The following is a 13,171-nucleotide window of genomic DNA, read 5'->3' as shown; positions in this document are numbered from 1 at the left end:
TGAGTAGGTGGGGGGAGGGGGGGAGAGAGCCCAGAGGGAGGGGGAGCTGAGCCTGGGGGCGGTGTTAGTGGTGGGATTCCCTGTAGCATTGCACCCTTTATAGTCCATTGTTCAAGGGAGGGGGAGAAGAGATCGCCTATTGAGTGTAACCTGAGTAACTTGTGCCAGTGCCTGAGTGTGTGCGAGAGGGAGACAGTAGGTTCCTCCTACCATAATACCACAATACCACTACGGGCAGCAGCAGCACAGTCCATGGTCTCGCAGTTCGTACGTGCTGCGATACAGTCGCACTTTCCCTGGATGGCAACTTGCGGAGGAGCCACGCGTGGCTAGTGTTTTGCAGGAGTCCGTGGATCCCCCAGTGGATTTATATTTGGAGTTAAGGATGCTGAGGGACTGAAGACTGGGGCTTCTTGTTGGAATATTTGCTTTCGGTTCGGGGATTTATTTTGTGCCGCTGAGGAACGGAGACTAGTTCTTATGAATGGGGATCACGAGTAACCTTCTAACCGGCACCCGGAGATCCGCAGCAGGTACAGTAGGAAGGGGGTGTGAGGGCTGTGCCAGTGCCTTACCCTTTACTAGTCTGATACATTCATAGGCTTCTAATAGGGCTGAGCGCAATGTATGAAAAGTCTCACGTGTCTAGTTTTGTTGTTGTTGCGCCTTCATTGCCAACATTACTCGCTCCCACCAACGAGGCACGTCGGACCCCATTTCTCCTTCAACCCAACTCCCTGCACCTCCATTGTAGGAATTGTAGCTGAACAACAGCTGGGGGTCCGCCAGCTTCAAGCCACTTGTATTCAATGAAGGTCCCATTCATTGGAGCTGCTCTTGTATTTTGATTTGTGTTTTCCCCCAAAGCTGCTTTTGTGCAGAGCTTTTTTTTAGGGGTTGTGTGAAGTCCCTTTTGTGTGGCATGGATTTAATGGAGGGGCAATATAAATGTCACTGGCTGGAATTGGTGATTTATTGGCTCTCAGTGGAGTCCCCAAGCTCTAAGCATTTCACACACTGCCCTGGATTTTATATTGTATTTGATCTGGGGGTACTGAGGCTTCATTTTCCCCCATGGACATTAATTTGTAGCTAAATTATGTGATCAGTGTCTGGAAATGGACACATAAAGATTCACAGGGACTTTATTGTAGCCTTATAGGCCACTTGCTTCCAATAAGGTGTTTGGAAAGGTTTGGTGTCAGTTTGTGTTTTAGCTGGGATACTGGAAATAGTATTCCAAGAACATCTCAATAGCTGCAAGCCAATCCCTGCTACAGATAGGTAGTTTAGACTATCATTTTTCATCCTATGGTATGATTTCATGTACTTTTGTTCTTGAAGGATAAAGTCGTTTTTGGTTCACCGATTTTGCAAGGTGACAGCTGACAATGGGGTGTGTGGGTGCAACTAGGAGTCCCTTACTACACAGTGGGTATTTATGGTGCAATAGATCATATATATATATATATATATATATATATATATATATATATATATATATATATATATATATAAATATTTTTTGAATACTATATTCTTACTGTATTAACTGTTATGGCACTTTATGTTTCCTTTATCCGGAAACCCGATATCCAGAAAGCTCCGAATTACGGAATGGTTGTCTCCCATAGACTCCATTTTATCCAGATTTTTAAAAAACGATTTCCTTTTTCTCTAATATATAGTTAATCCTTATTGGAAGCAAAACCAGCCTATTGGGTTTATTTAATGTTTAAATGAATTTCTAGTAGACTTAAGGCATGGAGACCCAAATTACAGAAAGATCCATTATCCAGAAAACCCCAGCATTCTGGATAACCGGTCCCATACCTGTAATAAAGCAACACCCTGGTCAGCAAAATATTCCAATTTTGATGCTACAGTTTCAGAATTACAAATCCCCATTTATTTTAGTAATAACAGTGACCCCATCATTGTATTAATGTTGTGGCATAAGTTGCTAAAAATTGTGATCCATTTTCTCTTCTGAAGAAAGATGGGGGAGTTTGTGATAAGGAGCAACTGTTTCCAAGAGATGTCTGAGGAATCTTCCATTAGTCAATTATCTTTGGGTTTAACCAACTCCCTGACTCTCTATTGACTGGCTCCTTATCTTCCGTGATTGCAGAAGTGCTCTGTGTAAACTTTACTCTAGCACCAAAACTATTCTGTAAATCTATAACCAGTGTAGCCTTGGCACACAAAGGCCTTTGTTGCACTGTGTTCAAAGATTAAGCTGGAACCCTGGGTCCCAGCAGCTAGTTACACATTGATATCTCCTGGAATGTCTATGCAGGCATGAGAAAGGGGGCGGAGAGGGGTTCATCCCTATTCTACTTCAGTCCCTGTTTGTTCTGGTTTTCGTATAGTCATGACGTGCATTGAGATCATTATAATGGTCTGAATAAATGGAGATGTGCAGGGGAACCACACAGGAGCGTTTCACTGTGTCCCACGGGTATGCCATAAATTTAATCTTTCTTGCCGTCACTGCCTGTGGCTTCTAATATATGGCATAAAGGTTAAAACTATAGCATACGCTCATTTCCCATCAAAGGAAAAAAATCCGTGGGTTTATAGGGATGAAGGTCAGTCTTGTTTATGCATGTAAAACATAAGCGGTTATCTCTGCCTTATTACCTTGGGTTCAATGCTCCACGTTGCAGTGTAATGTTGGGTGGCTGCTAAAGTGAAAATGAATAATTCATAAAGGGATTCACACTGTATAGAGGAAGCAGGTCTAAAATATTTTATGTATGTATGATGTAGATTTAACCCTGGCTTCTCTTTCTACTTCAGTTTGTCCATACGCGCCAGCCACGTCTGGATCTGTAAGAAGAAGCTATACTGCCATGCAGAACTTTGCCAGGTTGCTGTTGGGAGTTCTGTTGGTTGCTACTTTAAGCTCGTGCAGACCAACGTTATCCGAAGATGAAGCCAACTGGAAGGGTAAGCTTCCAAATATATATGTAGTGTTATTTTGTGTTATTGAAAAATTACAAGTGGGGTAATTGTATGCACCTAGAGCCATTTTATAGCAATTCATATATGTGCAGCAGAACACGCAATGGATAAAAAGCTTTTATACGTATTGGCTATACAACAAAGACCACTCGGTACCATCAAGCAAGTTGTTTGCCCCTTTTTCATCACCAATTGACCACTAGAGGCCAGTGTTTTTATTTCAGTGTATGGATGAGCTTCCAGATATAGTCAATTGAGGGGTTAATATGACAGATTAAAAAATATGTTGGGCACCCTAGGCAGCATCACCTAGTTCATATGTATGTTATTTGATTTTAATCTATATTATATATCAATGCTAGAGCAGAGATCACTCCTGCAGGAGGCAATTAGTCGCATGTTCCAGTAACATTTAATGTTTTTTTTAGCAGACTAAGGGAGTGCTTTTCCTTGGTCCAAATCTAGCCAGTAGTGCCTCACTGATTTAAAGTCTTGAAATGATGTGTAGACAGAATTTATTAGGTGGAGATGGAGTGGTTCAGCAATAATGCACACCTTGCTGCAACTCAATTCTCATTACAGTAATACAATGACTAATTATACCGTAGGATGGGAACAGATTGCAGAGGGGCATGTTATTGTTCAATTATGGATTTTCAAACCAAACATAAATATATAGCTTATTATTCTATTATATTGATTTCTGTACAAATATTTAGCAGTTCTGGTGACAGCCTTGCCACAGGAGTAAAACTAATGTTCTGTCCGTAATAAGAGCACTAGTGTAGAAATCAAATGTACAAAATAAATCACTTTTACTATAACAAATAATCTATCTATAGATAGTGATTTACTTATTTTCCTATATTATAAAGCTATAATTTTTGTACTGGCTGCTAGACAATGTTTGCCCCGATCATGATTTGCCAGTAGTTCTTGAACTAGTAAATGCAACACCGCATACACAGCATAGTGGTCACCCTCCCTGGTGCTGCTTGAAAGATATTTGCTGATTAGTTTAAAGACAGCAGTAGAGTTCATCACTCCGTGTAATGTAATTAGATTACATTTTTCATGGCATTGTAAACATTCCCACGATGGAGTTGGGCAGTAGATCAGGAATACTACAACTGCATCACGTAACTAGTAGTATTCTCCACATATCTGGGCACTTCCTGCTCAGTGTGAATGGAGTGGACTTGAATTAAACCTAAAAATATCAGGTCTTTCTTGTCACCCCTAAGAAGATGAACCCCCTTTAGATGGGGGTTTCACAGGAGGCCAAAGGTTGACATGCTGGTCAAATCACAAGTTCACAGGTATATTACTGGCTTAGGTGAGAGATATGGCACCAATGTGAAGTGTGTTGTCTTCACATCAAAACTCAAAAACAAAACACCAATAAGGGTTCAGCTGCTGGTTATATAAACACAATGGGAGGAAGGGCAAAGTTTTACATTTTCGCACAATAAATCTGTCTGTAATCATCACATTCTTTCCTTAATCAGCATCCTTTGTTATATGGGATAATGTAATAAGCTTTTTTTCTGAGATAAGGCGAGTTACATACTGTATGCGCAATTCCCAAGTTAATAATCTAACTAGTTTAACTTTCTGAGTTTTCTGGTGCTTGCTATTGTTTCGATTGGATCATCTTAAGCTAAGAAAAATAGTGCCATGTGCATTATTATGTAGGGTGTCTCTTAGTGATTAAATATAATTTGAGATGTGCATTGGATTTCATTTTACCTTTTAATCTGGGTTTTTCTCTGGGACAAACAGAACCTGAGGTTGAAGAACATCTACTTCTAGACCCCGGAAATGCTCTGCGACTGTTTTGTGACACCAACCAAAGCAACAGCATCAACTGGTACCGCGAACAGGATCGTTTATTGCCAGGAGGGAAGATTCGCATGGTGGGGACTGTGCTAGAAGTCTCAGATGTGACATATGAAGACTCAGGACTCTACATATGCGTGGTCAGAGGAACAGGCAAAATCCTTAGAAGGTTCTCCATATCCGTTGTTGGTAGGTGATATATATAAAAAAAGAGGTTATTTACCACTTTGTGGGACTGAAAATCCATGTTTTATTGTTAATATATGTAAAGTACATTCTGTTAATGGCTCCCAAAAAAACTCCAGCTCAGTGCTGAAGGCTCCAAGGTATTTTAAAGTTGTCATTGTAAAATTCTCAAACGTTATTATGGACTCATATAATTATATACTGTTTCCACTAATGCTAGGCTCCAGAGGGGCATCATATTGGCAGTCTGCTATTTTCATTTATCATTACAATTTACATGTAGACTCGTTGGCATCTGGAGATGAAGAAGATGATGAGGATGGCCGTAGGGAGGACACAACCGCTGATATTAATGAGGAGCCAGTTTATTTTTTCCAAGGTGAGAGAGCATGTATGACTATAGGTAATTAGAGGTTATAATGATCCTCAAACTACTACTATTAGAGCCTTAAAAAACTACAGTTTCAGTGCTGGACAGTCTTTATCTGGAGTTTTCCACATACCAAAGACCAGACAGTCTGTGATGTCTTTAAAAGTTGTATACTTTAAGATATACCCTGGAGCTAAGAGATAAACTAAGAAGTTATTTAAAAAAAAAACAAAAAAAAAACAGGGACAACAAAAAATCCCAGCCAGGGTTTATTGTCCTCAGAATATCATAATTGTGCAAATGTTAATATCCCTGCAAATGGGGATTAGTACTAAAAAAATGAAAGGCCCCATTTTGAATAAAATATACTTAAATATAACTCTGGCTTTTATTTAAGAGTAATTAAATATATTAAGTATACATGTTTCCTCCTTGTTATTCAATAATAATGAATGTCAGATTATGAATCTATTTAAAATGGATATTAATTCCATGATTTAAATTACTCATTACTCCTTACTTCTATCTTTCAGCACCATACTGGACACAGCCTCACCGCATGGACAAGAAACTTCATGCTGTGCCAGCTGGTAACACAGTCAAGTTCCGCTGTCCAGCTGGTGGGAGTCCCCTTCCCACTATTCGATGGCTTAAAAATGGCAGGGAATTTCGAGGAGAACACAGAATTGGTGGGATCCAGGTGAGTCGTGGCTTCTCAGGCTTTAATTCATAACATTGCTACAATATATTTCTACATGAAAGATAATTAATTTTAAGTTATGAAACATTATTATTTTTTCTCACCTGTCTACCTCTGACAGCTTCGACACCAACACTGGAGTCTGGTAATGGAGAGTGTGGTTCCATCAGACCGTGGCAACTACACCTGTGTGGTAGAGAACAGAGTTGGCAGCCTCACATATACCTACTTTCTGGATGTGCTTGGTAAGTTAGCTACTAATATAATTTTTGGCAGATGGTTGTTAATCCAATGCTAAGAACCATACAAGGAGCACAAGTGAAGCTGGTAAAGTAAAAGAGTTGATCTAAACATTGATGCTAAAATGGTGAAAAAATTCTTCAAGCTGTGTGATAGTTTTTGAGATAAAGCTTGAAAACTGCAGTCCTACAAACTATAAGGCCTTGGAGAGTAGATGTTAATGATAGGCCACATCATCAGTCACTGGAGTTAAAGGGCGACTGGTATGTAAGAACAGGGGCTGTTGGCGTCCCAAAAAATGTTAAGGTCTCCTGCTTGGACATTTTTAAGACTTCAAAGTCACAAAGATACTGTAAGGCCATAAACTTAATGAGGGTCATTATGTGCTGCAGCTCCAGTCTCCTCTGCTATTAGCCAGCCAAACTCCTGTCTGTAAATGTAAACTGTTGTGTAGCGTAAACTGAGATGCCTGTTTGCAGAGTAGCCCTTTAATGCATGTTTGTCATTTTTATCCTGACTTGCTGTTTGTTTTATCACAAAATCTGTTTGACTATTTTGCTTAAAGGGGCAATATTCTCATATTCATCTTTATTCAACATGAGCACATTAAATAGGCCTTGTATTGCCCAGACTTTTAATTAAAATATTTCCTATTTTGTTGTTGTGCTCTAGTGAATAACTGATAGAGGTTTCAGTCTTATCTGTATTTAGAGCAAGAAAAACGTTGTCAAAAGTATGTTCAATACAAGCCCTGTTCATTAACCCCTGTTTAAAAAGAAATATGGTGTACTGTTTTTTGAGGGATGGCTCTAAAGCCACAAATTGGGAGATCTCACATTTAACGTGTTGTAGCTTTGAAGCTTGCTTTATACAGTACTGCATTCTGACATTTCATAGACCTATTTAAAGAGACCTTGATATTACTATACAAGCTGCTGTTCTTAGAAACTGCATCGAAATTAACTTTGTTGCCTTCTTTAGTTCAGTGCATACAATTCAGTTTGTCTCCTGGATTTTGTCCAGCCCCTTTTTTGTATTTTATGTACTGGCTCATATTTACCATACTTTGAGAGTGAGAATAACTTTTATACATATGCGCACATCTGTGATAAACCCTTTTTCTATTTCCTTTACCTACAGAGAGGTCTTCTCACCGTCCTATCCTACAGGCTGGCCTTCCAGCAAACACAACAGCACGCGTGGGTAGCGATGTTGAATTCTACTGCAAAGTATACAGCGATGCTCAGCCACATATCCAATGGCTTAAACACATCGAAGTGAATGGAAGCCGATTTGGTCCTGATGATTTTCCATATGTACAGGTGCTGAAGGTAAGAACAAATGGACTCGGCATGGGCATTCCAGGTAGCACTTGGAGTATGTATGTGATATTGTATTGTATTTGTGGCTGTTTTCTTCATCTTGGTCTTTTCTGTCCTTTTTGTTTGCAGACTGCAGATATCAACACTTCGGAGGTAGAGGTGCTTCACCTACGGAATATCACTATGGAGGATGCAGGGGAATACACATGTCTGGCGGGCAATTCTATTGGTCTTTCTCATCAGTCTGCTTGGCTGACTGTGCTTTCAAGTGAGTTAGAATTTCTTTTGTTCACCCCCGATTGTGAGAAGTATTTTAAATGTATCTATATGTCCTGTATCATCTTTTTATGCATGTGTATTTGTTTAATCAGTAGTTTTGATTTCTTTGTCTATAATGTAAAACCCAAATGTAATGCTACTCATGTTACTACTTTTTAACTGTAATTTTGGCTATTAGCCTGTAGCCTTTACTATGACATGAGCCTTGCTAGGGTTCAAGTTAAATGGATGTGGAAGAACAGATGGAACTAGGTGAAAGAGCAGAAAAGAACCATAAAAAAGGTCAAGGTCACATCTGTAACCTTAACCATGTCATTGCTTCCTTCCCCCTGCAGACGAAGATTTCCTTGAGCAAGCTGAGCCAGCAGAGTCAAGATATATGGACATAATAATATACACTTCTGGATTCCTGGCTGTAGCCATGGCCATCGTCATAGTGGTTCTGTGCCGCATGCAGACACCGCACAGCAAGCAGACTCTGCAACCACCAGCTGTTCATAAACTGGCCAAGTTCCCCCTCATACGGCAGGTGAGAAATGCATCTGATATTTACTTTATTCCCTTTAACTTAATGCCCAATGTTTACAGGATGCTGCCATATAACTGGGAGGTGGATTCTTATTAATAAATATTTGGCTTTAAAATGACCATCTATATGACCAAAAAGATGCACTGTACGTTTTTTCACACTTTTAATTTGCATGAAGTCTTACCTTATTTATACAATCTTATTTTTAGTTCTCTTTGGAGTCCAGCTCATCTGGGAAGTCCAGTGCTCCACTGATTCGCATAACTCGTCTCTCCTCAAGCTGTGCCCCCATGCTGCCTGGTGTCATGGAGGTTGAGTTACCACTGGACGCTAAATGGGAGTTCCCTAGAGACAGGTGAGGTTTGCTCTAAAAGGGGCCTTTACTGATTTTCCTTTGTGTTGAGAACTGACTCAATTTTAACCTTTTTTTATTTGGATAAATTTTTTTTTGTCCCTAAAGGCTTGTTCTGGGAAAGCCGCTTGGAGAGGGCTGCTTTGGCCAAGTGGTAAGAGCAGAGGGATATGGAATTGAGAAAGACCGGCCTGAGAAACCAGTTACCGTTGCAGTTAAGATGCTCAAAGGTTAGTACTTATCTGGAAATCACTAAACCATGTATACTTAATAGCTCTTAATTAGTACCCAAACTTAAGACATTCCTATAGCAATTCATGTTTCATTTGCCTTTTGTAGATAATGGCACTGACAAGGACTTATCAGATCTGATCTCTGAAATGGAGTTGATGAAGGTCATTGGAAAACACAAAAATATAATAAACTTGCTCGGCGTCAGCACTCAAGAGGGTGAGTAAACTCTGCGGTCTTGGAATCCGGAATCTAGAATTAGGAAGAAATAAACAATTCAGGGAGGGAGATGTACTTATGGAGCACACAAGTTTTTATTTTAGCAGGGTGAAAGGTAGAAAAACATATTGCTAAAACAAACACATCAAATTTAACACTGATCATCTCTTCCCTTAGGGCCATTATTTGTTATAGTTGAATATGCTTCTAAGGGGAATCTGCGTGAGTTTCTACGTGCCAGGCGCCCTCCCACACCGGAAGATGCCTTTGATATCACCAAGGTTCCAGATGAACTTTTGTCCTTTAAGGACCTAGTGTCTTGTGCTTATCAGGTTGCCCGTGGCATGGAGTACCTTGAATCTAAGAGGGTAAGCAAAAGTGAATGCTTTGATTGTTGGTGGATCCTGACACACTTAAAAAATGTGAAGGTACAACTCCCATAAAGCTTCTACATGCAGATAAAAAAAAATAATGAGAAATAAGAAATGAAGGGGCCCTACAGTGACTGGTATTGACTAGTGTAACTAGTGTTGACTAGTTCTATATTTAGGATCTGCTTTAATTTAGTTAACCTGTTTTACCTCTTTTGCAGTGCATACACCGGGATCTGGCAGCCAGAAATGTTCTTGTGGCAGAAGATAATGTCATGAAGATTGCAGATTTTGGCTTGGCACGAGGGGTTCACGATATTGACTATTACAAGAAAACTAGTAATGTAAGTTCTACTTTGCTATTTCCCATATTGCCATCTGTCTGGTTAATGGATACTATAGACACAACTACTGCACCATTATTATGATCTTGGGATATACTGCTACTATTCTATCCTGCTCTAATTTCCTACCCTATCACGTATATCTCACTTCCTACTTTCAGAAAAGGGAAATTAAATACATATCTTGGACGTTATGTTTGCATTGCTGTTGGGAAAATACATTTTTAGTGCTGGGATTTTTTTTTATAACTTAAAGACGTAGCGAGGTCACACTATATCATTTATACACTGATGCCAACTCTTCTTTTCCTTTGCCAACAGGGTCGACTGCCTGTTAAATGGATGGCTCCAGAAGCTTTATTTGACAGAGTTTACACCCACCAAAGTGACATGTGAGTTCAAGGTTTATTTCCCCTTCTCACCTAGGGACAAACTTCTATACAGCCAGCTGAATTAATAAATTGGGGATGGAGGACCTTGTAGTTTAGTTGTTTGACAAAATTAATTGAGCTACAACAATGGAGTAGTGCATCTGAATAATTTATAATAATAACTTATTTTTTAATAAGCTTTACACTGACTTTGTCTTGTTTCTGTAGTTGGTCATTTGGAGTGTTGACATGGGAGATCTTTACTCTTGGAGGGTCTCCATATCCTGGAATTCCAGTAGAAGAACTATTTAAACTCTTACGGGAAGGACATCGAATGGACAAACCATCCAACTGTACTCATGAATTGTAAGTGGCTTATATATATATATATATATATATATATATATATATATATATATATATATATATATATATATATATATATATATATATATATATATATATATATATATATATATATATATATATATATATATATAATTTTTTTTTTAATGTTTTTTCCAGGCCATAAGAACAAATATATTTAGAAGCATGCTGACTGTTTGTACAGTATTCAGTATGTTTTGCTGAATTTATTGATTCCCTTTTTTTCCCTCTTGTAGGTACATGTTGATGAGGGAGTGCTGGCATGCAGTTCCATCTCAGAGACCAACATTTAAACAGCTGGTTGAACAACTGGATAGGATCCTCACAGCTGTTTCTGAAGAGGTAAGAATATATGAAGTAACTAGTAATAAGAAACATAACAATAAGAAGAAAAAAAAATCATATTAAATATGTTATGTACACATTTCCTATATTCCAAAGAAAACAATGGCTCTTAGAATCTGCATACATCAGAGCTGATTGACAAAAAAATAAGAAATGAAGGGGCTATACAGTGACTAGTATTGATAAGTGTAACTAGTGTAGACTAGTTATATATTTTTATACAAAAAAACAAAACCTCAACAAATAATAAGCTGAGTTCAAATTAGACAAGCCTTTTAGGCCCTAAGCCTAGAAACTCAAATGGAACAGGGTCGAAAGAGAACCTAAGTATGTGCCCGAGAACAAATGCAGTAACCTTGGTAGGGCCACAAAGTTATAAATAATATCCCGACATGCTAATATTACATTCACTAACACTTTTCCTTCTTCCCTTGCAGTATCTGGACTTATCTATGCCATTTGAACAGTATTCTCCCTCCTGTGAAGATTCTTCAAGCACATGCTCTTCATCCGATGACTCTGTTTTTGCCCACGATCCAGTGCCATCCTCTCCCTGTGTCTTTAATTACCACAATGTTCACACTCACCTTGGGACTTGAAAACAAAGGAGACGGTTTGCCTGTATTGGGAGATCTGGACAATGTAAAACAGAGTGTTATTTCCTTTCCTAATAGGAAACGTATTTATATAAAAAAAAAGCCATATGCGGTATTATGAACTATGGGGAATCACTGTGCTGTTTTTCTGCTGTTCTGGCAGAATAGAAAAATCCTAAGCCAGTTTCAAATCGCTGGTACAGCGGATGCATAGCACTGAAAGCCAAAGCCACCCCGGTCCGTGACGAGATGTCGCCTTGCTCCAGATTCCAAGGTCTAGAGATCGCAGCCCCAAGAGATGGACAAAAGTAGCACTGTGATCCCACTTGCCCTCCAAGGGCACATGAACTTCTTAGTAACGGAGATAAATTCACAGTTTAGGGTACAACAACATTTGTACCCTGTTCTCAAAGTGCCTAGAAATCTGTAGATATTTTCAGAAAATAAATTTTATTTATGTACTTTTTATATCAAGCACACAATAGGTCAGTTACCAGGTTAGGCTGAAGAGAATAAATATATATATATATTTTTTTTTTTCAAATGCATCGAATTTGGCTTATTTTACCAGACACATAATTTATCTCCTTTTTATTTTTATTTGTGTATATATAAAGGTACTTTGAACCTGGACAAACTTTTTAAAAATGAATTGGCCATAAATGCTTTTATACATTATAGATATATTTAATACAGAGAAATGTTGTTCTTTTGCAAATTACCAAAAGTTTTCATATTTCATTTGATTTATTTTATATATTGTAAAAAAAAGTTACTTTTAATATAAAGATTTTAAATTATATCAAACATTGTTTATATGTCGTAAGAGTATGTGTGTGTGTGTGTGTGTGTGTGTGTGTGTGTGTGTGTGTGTGTAATTTTCTTTTTACCTTAACCGCAATCCAGCATATTGTTCTCAAGATGGCCACCTCAAGGTGGGCATATCAGGGAGAGATCTGCTCGTTTGGCGACCTTGCGAAACGAGCGGATCTCTCCCTAATTGCCCACCTTGATGGTTGATAGCTTGACAAAGGGCCAAACGTGGCCTGAAACATTGCTGTAATGCCATAACATTATAATAAAGGCATTTTTATCTTATATAAAATAAGGGGTGCTGTTCCATTCTGGATTTCATGAATTTGCCAGTGGAAAGTGACCATTGGAGAACCTGTATTACTTAGAAGGTCTGCGACACCTAGAGGTGGTCTACATTGGGCTGATCCGATCGTGGGCTATATCAATCAGGGAAGCCCATCGGAGGGCCCCATACACTGGCCAATGAGCTGCCGACAATCTGTTGGCAGCTTACCATTCAAGAATGAATGGGATAGATCCTAGTAAGAGGTGTTTTTTTTTTTTTTTATTTTTTTTTTTTTTTAAATTAGATGTTTGTCCTCCACACTGTCCACCACATAGGTGCTGTGGTACACAAGTGTCTGGATCAATTCCCTAAGGGCTCTTACAGATGAGCGTTTTTAGCTGCGCTCCCCTGCGTTCCGGTTTCATGTGTTCAGCGCAGGAGT

General features: G+C 38.8%; 1 protein-coding gene across 2 annotated transcripts; it reads left to right on the top strand.

Moving 5' to 3' along the window:
* The first annotated feature begins 202 nt into the window (after positions 1 to 202).
* Positions 203 to 12,460, top strand: fgfr4.L (fibroblast growth factor receptor 4 L homeolog). Of its 2 annotated transcripts, none has more exon segments than NM_001087718.1 (18): positions 203 to 533; positions 2,803 to 2,952; positions 4,750 to 4,995; positions 5,276 to 5,371; positions 5,896 to 6,062; positions 6,184 to 6,307; positions 7,443 to 7,633; positions 7,754 to 7,892; positions 8,239 to 8,432; positions 8,642 to 8,787; positions 8,893 to 9,014; positions 9,124 to 9,234; positions 9,412 to 9,602; positions 9,827 to 9,949; positions 10,271 to 10,341; positions 10,549 to 10,686; positions 10,944 to 11,049; positions 11,490 to 11,838. In NM_001087718.1, coding segments are annotated over 17 exon segments (2,457 nt in total). In that variant the 5' UTR covers positions 203 to 533; positions 2,803 to 2,822; the 3' UTR covers positions 11,652 to 11,838.
* The last annotated feature ends 711 nt before the right edge of the window (positions 12,461 to 13,171 follow it).

Source organism: Xenopus laevis, chromosome 3L, assembly GCF_017654675.1.
Source record: "Xenopus laevis strain J_2021 chromosome 3L, Xenopus_laevis_v10.1, whole genome shotgun sequence".
NCBI lineage: Eukaryota > Metazoa > Chordata > Amphibia > Anura > Pipidae > Xenopus > Xenopus laevis.
The sequence above is the reverse complement of the archived record's forward strand: the minus strand, read 5'-3'. Positions and strand labels throughout refer to the sequence as shown.